Here is an 18,312-nt window from a genome sequence, read left to right as displayed (position 1 = left end):
GGGAAGTGTTAAATGTGTGAGGTCAAATTTGAACTCAGATCCTCCTGACTAAGGGCTGGTGCTCTATCCATTGCATCACTTAGCTGCCCCCAACAATCCTATTTCTGCTGAGAAAACCAAAAACACTCAGAAAACATATGGCTTGAAAAAGTTTTATTATGAAATCTTTGTCCAAAAGATGGTTATGGAATCCGACAAATGGCCTTAGGATTCAAAGGAACCAAGGGTTGGCTTCTAACAGAGCTCTCCATGGGGGGACAAGTATCCTCCAAAAGTGCAAATAGTACCAATAAATACCCAAAATTGCCACCAAATAATTTACATAAATTAAATTTCACTTATATAAAGCTTCCAGGAAGTCTGGGGTCTGGGGAGATTGCTTCTGAGTGTGGAATCCTTTGGCTCAGTCTATTTTCCTGTAGAGTTAGATCTTGAGTTCACGTAATTAATATAGTCCTGCACCCAGGCATCTCTGGGATTGGCACACACCAACGTTCCATTGTTAGTTGTGAACCTGTGGAGTGAGGGGAGAGCACATGAGAGACCAAAAACCTTTTCAGCTGGAAATGAAAGGAAGATTTCTCTGTTACCCTCTTCCCAACTCTCTGCAGATTTCTAGAAGAGATTAAGGAACTACTATTCCATCTTTTGAAATCTCCAAAAGTCCCCTTGAGTCCACTTGTCTTTCTAGAGACATCTTTAGAAGGGATTATCTCAGTCTCCTTCTCAGCCTCAGATTCCTGTTGTTTCCCTTTATCTCTCCATTGGAAGGAGTTGCTTCCATCTTGCTCTTGGGAGGACCAAACCTGGACATGGGACCACATGGACTACTGCTCTCCCTTTTATCTACCTGAGTGGCCTCATGTAGCCATTTGGCCAAATTGCCAAACAGCTTTATTTTCTCTTTCCATCATCTCACCCTTTTTCACCCTAAGGAAACTCAGTGGGTAGATACTCACACCACACCCGGGTTGTAACACTGGCTGCCGGTCTTAACATAACTTTGCACACGATGTCTTGGGATCTGCTTGTTATAGTCATAACAGCAGAGGGGAGAAGTTATGATGCTCCCTGTAAAGGAATGAGATCCCTAAAATTAATAAGGTTATACCTTTAGGTGCTGGAATTATCTCAGCAACATGCTTTCCATCAGGCACACTGTGGATGTGGTCCCTCATGTCTCCCTACCCTGGTTCTCTCCAGCACCAGGTATGATTCTCATCCCACCTGGAGGAGAGTCAGATCTGCTCTTCTCCTCCCCAGAAGGGAACACAGAGAAAACCTGAAATATGAAAGCTGGAAGGGATGGCAGAGATCCATGCAATTTCTAACATTTATAGAGGAATCCAGTTGCTGCAGATCCCATGGGTATTTAGTCACTAGCAGCCAGTCTTGGGCCTTTCTGTTCTTTTCTCCTGCCTTGAGCTTATATATTTACCAGCACATATTGTTAAGGGTATGTTAATGCTTTCCAGTCCAAAATGCTTAGAAGGCCTCCCTGTTCCTACCTTCCCACTCTCCCCTCTCCAACCTCCCTCTCCATACCTCCCTTACCAGACTCCTTTGATCATACTGTGGGTGCTCTTTGGCCAGAGCTCTATTTAGCTCATGATTGGAGGATACAGCCATAGAAGGCAAGAAGAAGTCCACTTACTTGGCACAGAGGATGCTAGAGAGCTGAAGGCCATGACCATGAGGATGGAGAGGGCAACCACAGAGATCTTCATGATCCTGAGAGAGAGCAGCTGGAGGAGCAGAGCACAGGCTGAGAGACACTGCAAATCTGTGCCTGGATCGTGTCTGGATCCTCTTTTTATACAGGACTGGGAGTTCATGAAAAGATGGAATCAACAGAAAATGAAGGAAATTTCCAAGAAAGAGATGATGCCATAGTGAGAATTTGGAAACTAAAATTCAAACTTGCCTATCAAGAGCTGACATTTTCTTCCTCATTGTGGTTTCATCATGGTGGGAGGGATGCTTATGAAGAGACAAGATAAAGAGAGAAGGATGTGGGGAGTTGGAGAGTGGTACTCAGTAGGGATGCGATGAACTTGAGTTAGTAGCAGAGACAAGCAAAACCAAACAGGAAGGGTAGTAATATTAATCATCAATTTAAAGGAGGGTATTCAGAATGAGTTCCATATTGACATGTCTATGCCCACCTAAATCACAAGATTGCAGATTTAGATGTAGAAGTGATCACCTAGCCTAAATTTCTCATTGATTATATCCTTTGTAGGCACTATGGATTTTTATTGAACCCTCAATCTCATTGAGAAGTTAACTTGAATTTGGCTCCATGTTTTCCCCATCCCTATCCCACTCCTGCCTTTTAGCTTATAAAAACTTCTTCAGAAGGTTCAGGGGGTATTTCCTAATTCCATAAAATGGAACTTTGTTTGTTTCCCTCTGAAATTATCCATTGGGAAAATAGATGTAGATCTAGATCTTTATTTGAACCCTCAATCTCATTGATAAGTTGAATTTGGCTCCATATTTTCTCCATCCCTATTACACTCTTGCCCTTTAGTTTATAAAAATTTCTTTAGAAAGTTCACGGAGTATTCCCTAATTCCATAAAATGGAGCTCCCATTAGTTTCTTTCCCTCTGAAATTATCCTTTGAGAATCAATCGAATCATTCAGATTTAAGCAGTTTTTACAAAGGAATATTAGCTAAAGTGGTTCCATAAAAACAGCTGGTATAAAAGTCTGTGACACATTCCCTCAAGGACATCCAGAGTCCAGGGGAAAGTGAGTTCCAGCTTAGAGAGTATAAAGATGATTAAGCAATGTGATGACTGAAACTTGTGCTTGTGACAAAGGTATAAATCACAGCCTCCATTCATGGAACAGTTAAGCAGCTCCATTAAGCATGATGAATCTTCTTGGCTTGTGATGTGGACAATGACATCCAGGTGAAACAAAAGAATTGATAGGAAAGCAGGGAAAGATAGGAAGTCCCAAATCTTCCAGAAGCATTGCATCAATACATGATACAAGTTACCAATAAAGCAAGCATGATATTCATCCAGCCAATTCAGGGATGTAGAGTAGGAGTGGCAAGAAGACCTGGCCAAGATTTAAGCCAAAATCTCTCCATAAGCATTTCCTTCTGCACAGCAGAATTACTCTAGGAAGCCACACTTGCCCCAATTTCTGCAATTTATCTCTTCTCAACTCCCTTGATAATTCATAGATGATCCTTGGACTGAGGCTTTTTCCTTGACCTATCCCAACATAATTCATGTGTAAAGTCATTCCAATTTAAGGGACATTTAGCCCCCAATTTATTGCCAATATGTAATTGAGTGATGATTTAAACTAAAGTGTTCCCATTTTTTAAATGGCATTAGGTGGTTTAGTCATATATGTGTCACAAGTTTTTTATATATCACATATATACATATGCATACATATGTATGTATACACAGAGATAGATAGCCTTCTTCCACCTGTTGCTTCTCTTATGCCAGCCAAAAGATATCCAAGAATTGTGTGATAGAGTATACATATATTTTAAATTCACAGAGCCCATGTTTCACCAAGTGAACTCTGGAAAAAATTATTACAAATGGTGATCATTTACAGAGAGAGGGAGTGAGGATTCTGAGGGCCTGACTTATTCCTCTGTCTCCTTATGTGATAATATTATCAGTAGATATTTGTATAGCATTTTAAGGTCACAAAATACTTTAACATCTATTATCCCATTTCATCTTCTTTTTTCCTAAAGGGAAATTTGAAGTTAGATCATTCTCCTAGGGTCACATACCTAGTAAGTGTCTAAGGCTGTATTTGAACTCAGTTCCTCCTGACTCCAGGGGTGGTATTCTAGTCACTGTGCCATCTAGCCACCCCATCTCATTTTACCTTAAAGAGTTTAATTGATGAAACTTCTTGGCTTCTGAGGCAGGCAGGCTCTTTATTGTTATCCCCATTCTACTCATGGTGAAATTGTGTCTTGAAGTATATGGTGTGAGATCTTGGTCTAAATCTGTTTTTTCCAAACTTTTCTGGTTTTCCCAACATTTTGATTGAAGAAAGTCCTTACCTAGTAAGTGTTGTCTTTGTTTTACCATAGTTTGTGCTGTCATTATTTTTCTACTTCTGTATAGAGAGTTAAGTGAAAAGGAGACAGAAGAAGAATTTATACAATGACAGCAATAAAGGGAAAAGGAGACCTTTAAAATAATTAAGAATCCTGATTAGTGATTCCATCTTGCTCTTGGGAAGACCAAACCTGATCATGGGACCACATGGACCACTGCTCTCCCTTTTATCTATCTGAGTCACCTCATGTAGCCATTTGGCCAAATTGCCAAACAGCTAATGATTAATGACATGTTTTTCAGAAGACTGATGGATAAAGCTTGCTTCCTATTTTTGCCAGAGTATATATAGACAACAGAGGACTAGAATAGGAGGGACAATTTTCAACAATGGCTAATATTTACATTTATTTTGTGTGAATATGTTTATTTGTTACGTTTGGTTTCTTTTGGAGGAAAGAATGGTGAACAGTGGGTGTAATAATGATGTGAAAAAGAAAAGACTACCAACAGAAAAAAATACATAGAAGGTAGTAGTAGAAGAAGAAAATTCAAAAGCAAATCCAGACAAGCAAGGGTATTTACTTACCACTGTGATAAATTACATATATACTTAATAGACCATTTGGAGAAGTTCAAGAAAATCAAGTGTTTTTCTATTGCTTCTAAAATCATACATATAACCATTTCTTTGGCATTTCATGCTCTGAAACAATCTTTTCTATGTCTGTTTCTCTCTGTCTTTCTGTCTGTCCATCTTTCTATCTCTGAGTCTCTCTCTCTCTCTCTCTCTCTCTCTCTCTCTCTCATATATACATACATATATGTGTCTTTCTGTTTCTGTCTCTCTATCTTTCTCTTCATTTTGATCTCTCCTCTTTCTCCCTTCTTTTTGATAAGAGAACCACAAGATATATATAGGTATCTGTGGTGTTTTTCTTCTTTAAAATAATAATGGTTCTCTCTGGGAGAAAGCAGATTTCTCGGGGAGGTTTTCTGGAGGCAGCCTTAGTTTCAGTTGAAACTAATAACCATCCAAAACGCAACCAGGTCTTAAAAGTTCAGATCTTTTATTGCCTCCAATATAGCCCGGTTAGCTTGGTTCCAAGAGCTCCCTCCAAATGTTTCCAAATCCAAAGGTTTGTCCTTCAGTCTCTTGGTTCCAAGAGCTCCCTCCGAATGTCTCCAAATTCAAAGGTTTGTCCTTCAGCCTCCAGCCAGCCAAGTGAAAAATGGAATGAATCTCTCTTGCCTCTGAGAGAGGACTTCTGGCTCTCAATCTCCCAGAGTGGTCTGTGTCTGTCCCAGCATGCTCCTCTCCAATCTAATTCAGCTGAACTCTCTTAACTGGGCCTCTGCTTTCTTCTTATATATCAGAGAGTGGGATTATGGGTTTTCTCCCATAGTGCTCTCTGGCCCTAAGAGCTTCAAGGGAGATGTGAATTCGGATATCTCATACTAAACCCTGAAATCTCTCAAAGTTTGAACACCAATGAGTAAAGGTGTGAACACAAGCATTGTATCAATTAGTTCTACTTAGTACCTTGTTTCAGGTTCTGGCCCAAAAACATCTCCTTGTAAGATCAGATCAATGATACTGAACCATGCTAAGTTAGATAATTATTATCTCTATCAACTCTAATGACTTAACAATTTGTAAAGATTCCAACAGGTATCCTCAATTAATCCAGACACTCTTTCTATCTTCATATCTGTTCATCCAAGAATTTTTTGTCATTTAACCTAAAGTGTTTGATTGCCTATTGCTTGAGACTTCTTGTTTTTGACCTTATAACTTATTTTAAGAGAAGTGGGGCTACTTGGATTTTTTGCTCATTCAGCAGCCCACTCTTATTAAAAAAAAAAAAAAAGACTATGTATACAAAAATCCATGTTTTTATAAAATATTATTTGAAAGCTACAAAGTATCAGAGTCAAGACAAAAATTCAAACCTACTGATTCTAAATCAAAATCAGTTTAAAACAAGTACTTGGTAGATTAATATTAAATATGCTGAATCTTTGTAGAAGCCCAGCTTAGCTAAGCTCTGCATCATAACTCGGACAGTGAAAACAGGATTTGGATCTAATAATTCTGACTCCAAATGCAGTATTTTTTCCTGCGGTCATGTGAAATAATTCCTGTTTTGATGACCTCTTTCCTCATTATCTTTTCCTCTCTGACATTAATTTTCCATAGTACCCTGAGAATATCCCTTACATATATGCTATTTTTTGACAGTTTCCTGACAACATCAAAGAAATGAAGAGCTGGAACTGATACAACAATCCAGTCCTCTACTAGAACTTCCTTTTTAGATAGTCACCCAAGCTCTGTTTAATGATCTCCAAAGGAGAGGAACCAACTGCCATTTGAGGCTATTAGTTTCAGTTTTGGACAGCTCTAATTGTGGGGAAGTTTTTAATTGTTATTAAGCCTTTATTTACCTCTTTGTCATTTCTAATTGCTCTTGGTAGGTACAGACAGTACAAGTGTGACCATCTTCCTCATGATGGCCCTTCAAATACTTGAATACTAGTACAATGACTGCCCTAAATATTTCTCTTTTTTCACTAACTATCCTTCCATTCATTCTTAAATGACAGGAACTCTAGACCCTTCTTATTCCTGATTACTATTCTTTAAACATTATTAGCTTCCCAATATCTTGCTTAATCTGTGGTGTTCAAAGTTATAATAGAGGCCAGAATATGGTGAGGTTAGAAATCGTTATTTCAGGAACATATGCCTCTTGATGTAGATTAGATATTTAGGGGGCCAGTCAGGGTGCAGCATCAGAGATTGTCATACATTTCAACCACTATTTTTTTTAATTCAGAACAAATGCTGTCTGAGTAATCATCCCTTATTTGGTATGATAATAAGAGGTCCAACAGAACAATCTGATTTCTTGTGAGAAAACCAAAAAGACACAAAAAGCATGTGGCTTGAAAAAGTTTTATTCTGAATTCTTTGTCCAACACATATTGGTGGAATCCAGCAGATGGCTCCAGGATTCAAAGAAACCAAAGTTTAGCTGCTAATCAAAGTTTCAGTGGGGGACAGGTGTCCTCCAAATGTGCAAATAGTACAAATAATACCCCAAAATGGCCACCCAATAATTTAAATAAATTAAATTTCACTGATAAAAATATCTCACTCAGGAAGGCAGGCATCTGGGGAGATTATTTCTGAATGTGGAATTCCTTAGCTTGGTCCATTTCTTTTTAGGGATTCATTGTTCTAAACTCTGAGGCCTTCAATTCAGCTCTGGGTCAGCTATGTACTTCTGAACCCAGCTATCACTGGGATCTGCACACATCTCCCGTCCCTTTTTGGTCAGGAACCTACAGAGCAAGGAGAGAGAATAGGAGAGATCATGGAGCTTTTCAGCTGGAGATTAAGGGGAAGTCTCTCTGTTGCCCTCTTCCCTACTTTCTGTAGCAATCTGGAAGGAACTAAGAAACCATTCTCCCAAGTTCTGACAACTCTATCAGACCCACTGAGTCCATTGTCTCTTTCTAGAGACATACCCATTAGAGATTTTCTCAACCTCCTTCCTGACTTCGAATTACTGTTGCTGCCATTCTCCTCTCTCCATTAGAGAGCGTTGTTTACCTCTTGCTCCCAGAAGGACCAAACCTAGACATGGGACCACATGGGCCACTGCTCTCCCTTTTATCTACCTGAGCTGTCTGATGTAGCCATTTGGCCAAATTGCCAACAAGCTTCATTTTCTCCTTTTATCATCCTACCCTGAATACCCTAGGAAGCCTCATTGGGTAGACACTCACACTACAGCTGGCTGGGAACACAGGCTGCTGGTCTTGTAATAGTCTATCACAAATTTTCTGGGGATCTGCTGTCTGACATGGGAGAAGCAGCAGGCGGTGGGAGTGTTGGAGCCCACTGTAAAGAAAAGAGTTGCATGAAATCAGTAAGACCATACAGTCACCCTGAAGATTCCTTGGGTGTTTGCATTATTTCAGGAACAGACTCTTCATCAGACACACTGGACATGTCATTTCTCATATCTCCCCTGTAGTACTAGACATGGTTCTCTGGAGATGGAGGAAGATGAGACCTGCAATTCCCATTCCCAGGTGGGTATCGGTGGAGGAAACATAAAAAGCTAGAGATGGATGGGATGTCAAACATCACACTGTCCAGATTCTGTTTTAGAGAGGAAAATGCTTGTCACAAGTAATTTAGTGTCAGAGCCAGAACTAGGACCAAGCTGGATGAAGTCTCAGTCTAGTGATTCTTGCCTGTCTTGCTTTTACATCTTAAATAGCAAATACTGTCAAGAGAATATTCCTAATTTCAAGTCCAAAGGCATAAAAACCCTATGTGCTCCTGCCCCTGAAATACAGGGCTTCCCCTCCCCACACTCCCAGATCTCTGTGATCACACCAAGCTAATCTGTCAGGGTTGTCCCAGAGTATTACTAGAGCCTAGGTACAGACACAGAGGCAGAAGGAAACTCACTTACTTGGTATAGAAGATGCCAGAGAGCTGAAGATCATGACTATGAGTATGGAGAGGGCAACCACAGAGACCTTCATGATCCTGAGGGGCAAAGGGGGCTGTAGGAGCAGAGCACAGTCAAAGAGACTCTGCAGGTCTGTGTCTCAATCTCATGTTTGAACCCTGATTTTATAGGGGTATCTGAGAGAGCCCATGGAGATGGAGGCAACATAAGAAAGTGGAAATTCCTCTGTAGAATATATGATGTCATGGGGGAATTGTTAACTCAAAAGTTACAAAGGAAATATAAGGCTGGTGTGAAGAAACTCAGGTACTCACCCAAAGGGCAGTTTCATCATTGGAGAAAAAAGAGGGGAGATACAGAGAGAAGTGTGTATGTGGTAGGGCGGTAAAGGTGTTAAGGGGGAAGTGGTGAACTTGTGTCAGAAGCAAAGTCAGATGAAAAAAGTGCAAAATCAAATAACAAAGGTTTAGTCATCATTTATCTAAAGAAGTATTCTTACTGCCTTGATACCATAACAACCTGTATTTTAGGAGTGTAGATTTAAAGCTAGAAATGTCATTAGTGATTTAGTCCAACACTTTCTTTTTAAAACTAAAGAAACTGTGGTCTAAAGAGATGTGACTAAACCTAGATCACAATGGCAGTTAGAAGCACTTCTTGGATATGATTCCATACCTACTGACTCTACATCTTTTCACTCAAGAAGACAAGCCCATAGCAGAAACTCCTGTCCTCTTATCAAGATCCCCAAGGAAAATTTTTGTGTAAATGAGGACAGAACAGGAACAGGCAATGGAGACATTTAATTTTGTTCCATTCCTTTTTATATGATGCTATTAGCATCCATTTGCATAACTTTTTAAGGACACAATTTTTGACATTGACCATTTAATCTTCACAATAACCATGTAAAGTAAGCAAGCTTGGTTTTCTTATCCTCTTATTTCTAAACCTTACTAGCTGTGTGATCTTTAATCTCACAGCTAACAGAGTAATAAGAGATAGTGTAGAAGAGTGGCTAAAAATTATTAGTTATCGTAATTAAGTATATTGTTTAGTTTCCATAACGAGTGAGTAACAGAGGCAGGATTCAGTCTTGCCCTTTCTGACATCAAGGAAATTCATATAAACTGTGGGGGACACTTAAAGGGAGAGAGGCAAAGTGATACTGTAGTGTGGCTGTAAGTATGAAATAATGAGTAGATTTATTCAACATCATATTAATTCAACATCATCATAGATGTGTCCTTTTTAAAAAATAAAAATGAAGTTGATTTACAATCAACAAAACATTATGTGGAGAAATACTTGAAAAGTGGATATAATAGATAGTGTTGCCACTAGATGAATTCAGGAATGATTCGAAGGAATCTCCATCCATTTCCCTCCAGTTTGCTTTGGATACAATCTTTCATGTCTAGGTATGGTGATTCTTTGGAGGATATTGCAATATATACTATAAGATGCTATATCTGATTTCTGTCTGACTGCCTTCCAGTTTTCCTAGAATATTGGGTCACATACTAATCTTTCCCCACGTGGGTGACATTCTCAAGTTGGTCAAACTCTCTTTTGGTATATAGGCAAGCTCCTGATTCAGAATGAAGTAAATGGAAGTAGGAGAAAAACTGATGCAATGACTATAATATTGTAGAGGAAAGCAACTTTGAATGAGTTAAGAATGCTGATGATTGCAATGACTCATTATTCCATGAGAAGACTGAAGATGACCCCGTCTTTCCTCTCTTTTGGCATGGGGGTGACAAATTAGAAGTATCAAATCAGTCAAGCATTTTCAGTCATTGCCAATGTTTTGGGTTGCTTTGTTATTTTTACTTAATCTGTTATATGAAAGGGTTTCTTTTGGGAAGTGATGGCAGTTAGTGGATAAGGATGGCCATCTAAAAGGAAAATCAAAGTTCAGGAATGAAAAAAAATTTAGAAACAAGAGAGAGCAGAGCAGAAATAAGAACAGAAAGAGATGCCAACAAGCAGGGAAGTTTCCCTACTATTGTGATAAAGTTAATATATATTTTAAAATAACCAAATATGAGCATTCATTGATATTTTATTATTTGTAACAAAAAGGAAACACTTTATGGTCTATAAACTTCATTGCAATGTTTTTTGTATGAAAGAAATTAGAGGAGACACTACAACATGAGTTTAAGGATCACTCCCTTTTAGTCAATAGTTTTTCTTGCAAAATTCTGCTTAGTCCTGGTATAGGTTTGAACTGTGGCTCTTCTCTATGACTCCTTTCATGTGCAGAGAGTCCAAAGTTACTTTTTCTTATGCTCAGTGTTGTCTGAGTTATGGGAGAGGAAAAAAAAGGGAAGGAAAGAATATCTTCTCAGCCAAGAAGGAAGAGGGAGAAGAAAATCAAAACAGATCTAGCATTCTCCCTTCATAGTATATTTTTTTAAAAATGGACTTCTCCTTTCTCCACAGTGTTTCATTCAGAAATAGGATCTCACTCACACGACTAGACCAGATTTTCTTGATTTTCTGTCTTTTTCCCCTTCCCCTACTAGAGTAGGTAGTGTGATATAATGGATAGATGGCTGAACTTAGTTCAAATCCTACCTCTGAAACTCACAAGCAAACAGAATGTCCTTGGGCAAGTCACTCAATCATGTTTATCCTTGAAATACCTCATTCTCTCCCATAATCCTTGAAATTCTCTGATCTCAATTCATGTCTCCAACCATCTCGAAGTACATTTCACCAGGCAATCCAGTTAACATTTTGAACTCAGCACAAGTGTTACTTCCTACAAAAATCCATTTCTAATTCCCCATGTAGACAATGCTTCTCTCCAGCCCCTGTAGTTACTGTAAATTTATTTTGTAAATAGATTTTAAAATTTATTTCTCTGGCTATGTGTAGTTTCCCTACACTGGACTTCATATTCCCTTGAACTACAAATTCCTTCTGGGTAAGGATTGTTTCATTTTTTTTCCTATCTGGGACTTCACCACCTAGCATACATCATATGGTAGCCACTTAATAAAAACTTGTGGAATCCCAATAAATGTTGTAGAGGTATTTGCTGTCCAAGATAGAAAATTGGCCTCATTGACCTCAAAGTTCCTGCCAGTCCTGCATTTCTTCAGTTCTACGCTTGCTCTTTTTTTTTTTTCATTTTATATTCTCTTTTTTAATCTCCTTTTTTTTAAAAGCTTTTTCTTTTCAAATTTGGTATTTAATTGAGGGTTTTTAATTTGCCCTTTTTCTACCTTTTTAATTGTAAAGCCAATTCACTGATCTTCTCTTTTTCTATTTTATGGAAGTAAGCATCTAGAGATATAAATTTTCCCCTAATAATCACTTTGGCTGCATCCCACAAAATAAAGTATGTCGTCTCATTATTGTCATTCTCCTGGATGGAATTATTGATTGTGTCTATCATTTGTTGTTTTTGCTCATTCATTCATTAGGATTAGATTATTTAGTTTCCAATTAATTTTGGGGCTATTTTCCTCTGGCCTTTTATTGCATATGATTTTTATTACATCATGATCTGAAAAAATGCATTTAGTATTTCTACCTTTCTGCATATGACTTTGAAGTTTTCATGCCCTAAAACATGGTCAATTTTTGTAGTTTCCATGAATCACTGAGAAAAAAGTAAAACTCCTTTCCATCTGCATTCAATTTTCTCCAAAGATCTATCATACCTAACTTTTCTAACATTGTTTTCCTCCTTAACTTCTTGCTTATTTATTTTGTGTTTTGATTTATCTAGTTCTGAGAGAGAAAAGCTGAGATCCCCCACTTGTGTTGTTTTGCTGTCTATTTCTTTTTGCATCTCTCTTAACTTCTCCTCTAGGAATTTGGCTGCTAGACTACTTGGTCCATATATGTTTAATATTGATATTCATCTTCATTATATATGGTAGCCTTTAGTAAGATATAGTTTCCTTCCTTATCTCAATTAGATCAATTTTTACTTTTACTTGATCTGAGAACAGGATTGCTACCCCTGCTTTTTAAAAAAATGTTATTAAAGCTTTTTATTTACAAAACATATGCAGGGGCAATTTTTCAACATTGATCCTTGCAAATTTTTCCATTCTAAATTTCTTCCTTCTTCCTCCCCACTCCTTCCCCTAGATGGCAGGTTGTCCAAGACATGTTAAATATGTTAAAATATAAGTTAAATGCAATATATGTATACATATTTATACAGTTATCTTGCTACACAAAAAAAATCAGATCAAGAAGGGGAAAAAAACCTGAGAAAGAAAACAAAATGCAAGTAAATATCAACAGGAAGAGGGAAAATGTTATGTTGTGGTCCACACTCAGTTCCCATAGTCCTCTCTCTGGGTGTATATGGCACTCTTCATCAGTGAACAATTGGAAGTGGGTTGAATCATCTCATTGCTGAAGAGAGTCATGTCCATCAGAATTTAGTTTCATCTGTTATTCTCTCTCTTAACCTCGACTTCCTATCTTCCTCACCCTCTCTGAGTTTTTTGGTTTGTTATGGGCCAGAACTCTGAACAAAGAATTCTTACAAGGTATTAAGTCAGTGGAATTGACAGAGACAATAGTTATCTAATTTAGCATGGTTCAGTATGATTGATTTATTTCTACAAGGAGATGTTATGGGCCAGAACTTGAAACAAGGTACTAAGTGAAATTGAGGAGACAGTGGTTAAGTCTAGTTTAGCACTGATTTAATCCTACAACAAATAATGGTTTCATAGTGACATAATGATTGGTGTATACTCAGTGTGGGGCATATAAGCAAGAAGCTCTCAGAGCCAGAAGGACAAGCGCACTAGAAGCTCTCAGAGCTTCACCCAGGATTCAGTCGGGAGATTCAGAAGCCAGAGAAAGTGGCAGGAGCTTAAGCTCTCTGAATCAAGGAGAGAGATAGGCCTCTAAGAAAGCTAACTGGGCCCCAGGAAAGGACACAAGACTTGGAAAGAGACAATAAAGGATTTGGACTTTAACATCTGGTTGCACTTGTGGTGATTACTCTGAACTGAAACAAAGGCTGCCTTCAGAGACCACAAGGAAACCTTAACAGAGAACATTATGTTTTAGAGGAGAATATTACATTGGTTGATAAGAAAAAAAATATGAATAAACATATTTCTTCAGCCAATCCAACACTCTTTGGGTCTTCACACTGTTCATCCAAGAATTTTTTCTAATTTACCCTAAAGAATGGCATTGACTAGTTGCTTAAGACTTCTTCTCTATCACCTTATGACTTACTTTGAAAGAGATAGGGCCACTTGATTTTTTCTTTGCTAAATCAACAGCTCATCCTTATATAGCATATATATGCATTGACATCCAAATTCATGTCTTTATAAACTCTCATTTGAAAAGGAATAAATATCAGAATCAGGATAAGAATTCGCACCTACTGAATCTAAATCAAAACTAGCCATTTTAGTAGAGATTCTCCAACATTAAAGGAAGTACTTGTTAAATTAATATTAAATCTACTGAATCTATATAGAAGCCCAGCTTAACTAAACTGTACATGGTCACTCATATAGTGAAGAAAGGATTTGGACTTAATTATTCTGACTAAATGCAACACTTTTTTCTGCTGTTTTGTCATGAGCAATAATTCCCATTTTGATGACTTCTTCCCTCATTTTCTTTTCCTTTCTTTTTTTTTAATAACTTTTTATTGACAGAACCCATGCCAGGGTAATATTTTACAACATTATCCCTTGCACTCACTTCTGTTCCGATTTTTCCCCTCCCTCCCTCCACCCCCTCCCCTAGATAGCAAGCAGTCCTATATATGTTAAATATGTTGCAGTATATCCTAGATACAATATATGTATGCAGAATTGAACAGTTCTCTTATTGCAGAGGGAGAATTGGATTCAGAAGGTAAAAATAACCTGAAAAGAAAAACAAAAATGCAAATAGTTTACATTCATTTCCCAGTGTTCTTTCTTTGAGTGTAGTTGCTTCTGTCCATCATTGATCGATTGAAACTGAGTTAGGTCTCTTTGTCAAAGAAATCCACTTCCATCAGAATACATCTTCATACAGTATTGTTGTTGAAGTATATAATGATCTCTTGGTTCTGCTCATTTCACTCAGCATCAATTCATGTAAGTCTCTCCAAGCCTCTCTGTATTCATCCTGCTGATCATTTCTTACAGAACAATAATATTCCATAACATTCATATACCACAATTTACCCAACCATTCTCCAATTGATGGGCATCCATTCAATTTCCAGTTTCTAGCCACTACAAACAGGGCTGCCACAAACATTCTAGCACAGACAGGTCCCTTTCCCTTCTTTAGTATCTCTTTGGGGTATAAGCCCAGAAGTAACACTGTTGGATCAAAGGGTATGCACAGTTTGATAACTTTTTGGGCATAATTCCAGATTGCTCTCCAGAATGGTCCTCATTTTCTTTTCCTGTATGACTCTGATTTTCCATTGTGCCCTGAGCATATCCCTTACATATACAATATTTCCTGACAGTTCCCTGATGACATCAGAAAAATCATAGGATTGGAGACATGGAAGGGAACCCACCACACATCTAGTTCCAGACATAACCAATTAGAGCTTCCTCTACAATTGGTCATCTGATCTTTGTTTAATGACCTCCAAAGAGATGAACCAACTGCCATATAAGGCATCTGGTTTCAGTTTTGGAAAGTTCTAATTAGTGGGAGATATATCCTATTATTAACCTTCTACGTCCTTGTCATTTCTATCCATTGCTTATTTGGGCACAAACACTACAAGTCTGACCCTCTTCCTCATGATAGCTCTTCAGATACTTCAGTATCATTACCATAAGTGCCATTAATTCATTCATTTATTCAATAGCCATCCTTCAACTCATCCTTAAGTGACAGGAATTCTGGACCTTTCTTCTTTCTGATGACTATCCTTTAAACACTATTGGTAGCCCAATATCTTTCTAAACTATGGTGCACAGAATTGAACATAGTATTAGAGGCCAGATTATGGAGGGATTAGCAATCCTTATTCTGGGAACCTATGCCTCTAGATATAGATTAGACATTGAGGAGCCACTGAACATGCTGAATCAAAAGGAGATGGTAATACACTTCAACCACCTTTTTTTCATTCAGAACAAATGTTACGAAAATCATTTCCCCCTTTCTAGTATGATAATACAGGAACTTCATCTGAACAATCCTATTTCTCCTGAGAAAACCAAAAACACACAGAAAACATATGGCTTGAAAAAGGTTTATTCTGAATTCTTTGTCCAACACATATTTGTGGAATCCAGCAGATGGCCCCAGGATTCAAAGGAACTGAAGGTTAGCATCTAACCCCCATGAGGGACAGGTGTTCTTTCAAGTGCAACTAGTGCCAATAAATACCAAAACTGCCAACCAATAATTTACATAAATTAAATTTAACTGATTAAAACAACCCAAGAAGGCTGGGGTCTGTGGTGATTGCATGTGAATATGGAATTTCTTAGCTTAGTCCATATTCCTTTAAGATTCATTGTTCTGGACTCCTGAGGCCTTTAATTTCAGGTCATTCACATAATTTTGAACCCAGGCATCGTTGGGGTTGGCACATATTTCCCTTTTCATTTTGGTCACAAATCTGTGGAATGAGAGAAGAGATGAGAGACCCAGAAGCTTTTCAGCTGGAGATGAAGGGAAGGGTAATCAATTGTTCACTTCCCAGCTTCCTCTAAATGTCTGAAAGGGATTAAGGAACCACTTTCCCATTTTTGAAAAACTCCATAAGACCTATTGAGTCCATCTGTCTCTTTCTAGAGACATGCCCAGGAGAGATTTTGTTAGCCTCCTTCCATTTATCCCTGGCACTTGGAGGCAGTTATTCCTGGGAGAAGCAAACATAGGCATCGAACCACAGGGGCTACTGCCCTCCCTTTTATCCACAGTCTCACCAGAGTTGCCCATTGTACCTCTTTGGCTAAATTCCCGAATGGTTTCATTTTTCTTTCCTTTATCCCCTTTATCCTTTACGGACACTCAGGGGGTAGATACTTACACTACACCTGGCTGGGAACACTGGCTGTTGGTTTCATAAGAGCGAATCACAAGTTTTCTGGGAATCTGGATGCTGACATAGCGGAAGCAACAGTTACCAGGATCGGTGGGACTAACTGTAAAGGAAAGAATTGCCTTAAGTTAGTACAACCATACTCTGACATTGCACATTCCTTAGATGCTTTTCATCAGGTATGCTCCTTCATGTCTCCCTAAGCCTGGTGCTCTCCAATACCAGGTCTGATCCCCATTGCACCTCGAGGAGGGTCAGACCTGCTCTTCTTGTCTCCATAAAAGGAACCTGGGGAAAACCTGACATAGGAGAGCTAGAAAGAATGGCAGAGATCTACTCATGCAAATCCAGTCTGTTATAGAAGAAGCCAGTTGCTGCAGAAAGCAAGAGTATGCAGTATCAAAGTCAGAATTAGAACCTCGTTGGACTGAAGACAATCTGGTGCTCCTTTTCTTTTCTCCTGCCTTGAACTTACATGCCAAACAGCATTGTCAAGGGCATGTTAATGCTTTCAAGCCCAAAATCTGTAAAAAACCTCTTACATCTTCACTCCTCTCTACACCCTCACCAATTTCTTTTATCACACTATGGCTGTCTCTGATCAAGGCTCTGTCCAGCTCACAAGCAGAACCTGGGTAAAGCCACAAACAGTAGGAACAAGTCCACTTACGTATTGCTGAGGATTCGGGAAAATTGAAGGCCATGACCATGAGGATGGAGAGTGCAACCACAAAGAACTTCATGATCCTGAGAAGAGAGAGGACCTGGAGGAGCAGAGCACAGGCTGAGAGACACTGCAGCTGTGTGCCTATCTCATGTTTGGGTTCCCTTTTTATGGGGTTTTGGGAGTTCATGAAAAGAGGGACCCAACAGAAAATGAATGGAAATCCTAAGAAAGAGATGATGTCATTATGAGAAATCGGAAACTAAAATGCAAAGTTGTTATTAAAAGCTGACATTTTCTTCCTCATTGCCATTTTATCATTTTGTGTGGGGGCAAACGAATTATGGGGAGAAGGAATGAAGAGAGAATTTAGATCTAGAAAGGCCCTTAGTGATCAGCTAGTTTAAACTTCTCATTGATTATAGCCCATGTATCCTCTATGGCTTTTTATCCAAACACTCAGTTCCACTGATGAGTCTGTTGGATTTGGCTCCATATTTTCCCCATCCTTACACCCTTCCTTAGCTTATGAAAGCTTCTTCTGAAGACTCAGATGTTATTCTCTGGGGTAAACTGGAGCTTCAATTAATTGGTTTCTCTTTGAGATTATCAGTTGAGAATTAATTGAATCATGCAGATTTAAGCTGTTTTTGCAATAATGCATGGTGGTTCCATAAAAACAACTGGTACAAAGCATCTTTCAAAAGCCTGGGACTCACTGTTCCAGAAGAACATCCAGAATCAAGGGGGAAATAGGCTTCCGCTTAAAGAGTGTAGAGATGATTAGGCAACATGATGACAGAGAATTGTACTTGTGACAAAAGTATAAATCATAGCCTCCAGTTGCTGCATAGTTTTCTTCCATTCATGGACTAATTAAAGAGTTCTATTAAGTGTGATAAATCTTCTTGATTTGTGATGTAGACCATGATGAAACAAGGACATTGATAGAAAATAATGGAAAAATAAGAAGTCCAAAATCTTCCAGAAATATTGCACCAATACATAATGTAATCTACCAATACTTGCTATTCTTCTAGCCAAATCAGGGATGTAGCTTGGAAGTAATAAACACATCTGA

The 18,312-nt window shown here is 38.4% G+C and overlaps 3 protein-coding genes across 3 annotated transcripts; all 3 read right to left on the bottom strand.

The window, feature by feature from the left end:
* Positions 1-117: 117 nt before the first annotated feature.
* On the bottom strand, positions 118-1,855 carry LOC127562138 (C-C motif chemokine 3-like). The gene is made up of 3 exons (XM_051997605.1): positions 1,655-1,855; positions 960-1,071; positions 118-514 (listed from the first exon to the last, which is right to left on the bottom strand). Exons 1-3 carry the CDS (start codon positions 1,833-1,835, stop codon positions 409-411), a joined length of 399 nt encoding a protein of 132 aa, XP_051853565.1. The 5' UTR covers positions 1,836-1,855; the 3' UTR covers positions 118-408.
* A 5,144-nt stretch (positions 1,856-6,999) lies between these two features.
* Positions 7,000-8,832, bottom strand: LOC127562137 (C-C motif chemokine 4-like). The gene is made up of 3 exons (XM_051997604.1): positions 8,548-8,832; positions 7,850-7,964; positions 7,000-7,402 (listed from the first exon to the last, which is right to left on the bottom strand). The coding sequence occupies exons 1-3, from the start codon at positions 8,618-8,620 to the stop codon at positions 7,315-7,317; spliced, it is 276 nt and encodes a 91-aa protein (XP_051853564.1). The 5' UTR covers positions 8,621-8,832; the 3' UTR covers positions 7,000-7,314.
* Positions 8,833-15,755: 6,923 nt separating this feature from the next.
* LOC127562136 (C-C motif chemokine 3-like) lies at positions 15,756-17,366 on the bottom strand. Its single transcript, XM_051997603.1, has 3 exons — positions 17,238-17,366; positions 16,556-16,670; positions 15,756-16,141 (listed from the first exon to the last, which is right to left on the bottom strand). The coding sequence occupies exons 1-3, from the start codon at positions 17,308-17,310 to the stop codon at positions 16,027-16,029; spliced, it is 303 nt and encodes a 100-aa protein (XP_051853563.1). The 5' UTR covers positions 17,311-17,366; the 3' UTR covers positions 15,756-16,026.
* Between the last annotated feature and the right edge of the window lie 946 nt (positions 17,367-18,312).

Source organism: Antechinus flavipes, chromosome 4, assembly GCF_016432865.1.
Source record: "Antechinus flavipes isolate AdamAnt ecotype Samford, QLD, Australia chromosome 4, AdamAnt_v2, whole genome shotgun sequence".
NCBI lineage: Eukaryota > Metazoa > Chordata > Mammalia > Dasyuromorphia > Dasyuridae > Antechinus > Antechinus flavipes.
Note: the sequence above shows the minus strand (reverse complement) of the source record. Positions and strands in the feature narration are given on the sequence as shown.

Bases quoted from the DNA above. Each gene is read 5' to 3' on its own strand.
- LOC127562138 (XM_051997605.1), bottom strand. From the start codon at position 1,835: ATGAACTCCCAGTCCTGTATAAAAAGAGGATCCAGACACGATCCAGGC. The intron at 1,072-1,654 runs GTAAGTGGACTT...ATTCCTTTACAG, and splicing joins TCTAGCATCCTCTGTGCCAA to GGAGCATCATAACTTCTCCC. The intron at 515-959 runs GTGAGTATCTAC...CTCACTCCACAG, and splicing joins TGTTACAACCCGGGTGTGGT to GTTCACAACTAACAATGGAA.
- LOC127562137 (XM_051997604.1), bottom strand. From the start codon at position 8,620: ATGAAGGTCTCTGTGGTTGCCCTCTCCATACTCATAGTCATGATCTTC. The intron at 7,965-8,547 runs GTAAGTGAGTTT...TTTTCTTTACAG, and splicing joins TCTGGCATCTTCTATACCAA to TGGGCTCCAACACTCCCACC. The intron at 7,403-7,849 runs GTGAGTGTCTAC...CTTGCTCTGTAG, and splicing joins TGTTCCCAGCCAGCTGTAGT to GTTCCTGACCAAAAAGGGAC.
- LOC127562136 (XM_051997603.1), bottom strand. From the start codon at position 17,310: ATGAAGTTCTTTGTGGTTGCACTCTCCATCCTCATGGTCATGGCCTTC. The intron at 16,671-17,237 runs GTAAGTGGACTT...TTTCCTTTACAG, and splicing joins TCCCGAATCCTCAGCAATAC to TTAGTCCCACCGATCCTGGT. The intron at 16,142-16,555 runs GTAAGTATCTAC...CTCATTCCACAG, and splicing joins TGTTCCCAGCCAGGTGTAGT to ATTTGTGACCAAAATGAAAA.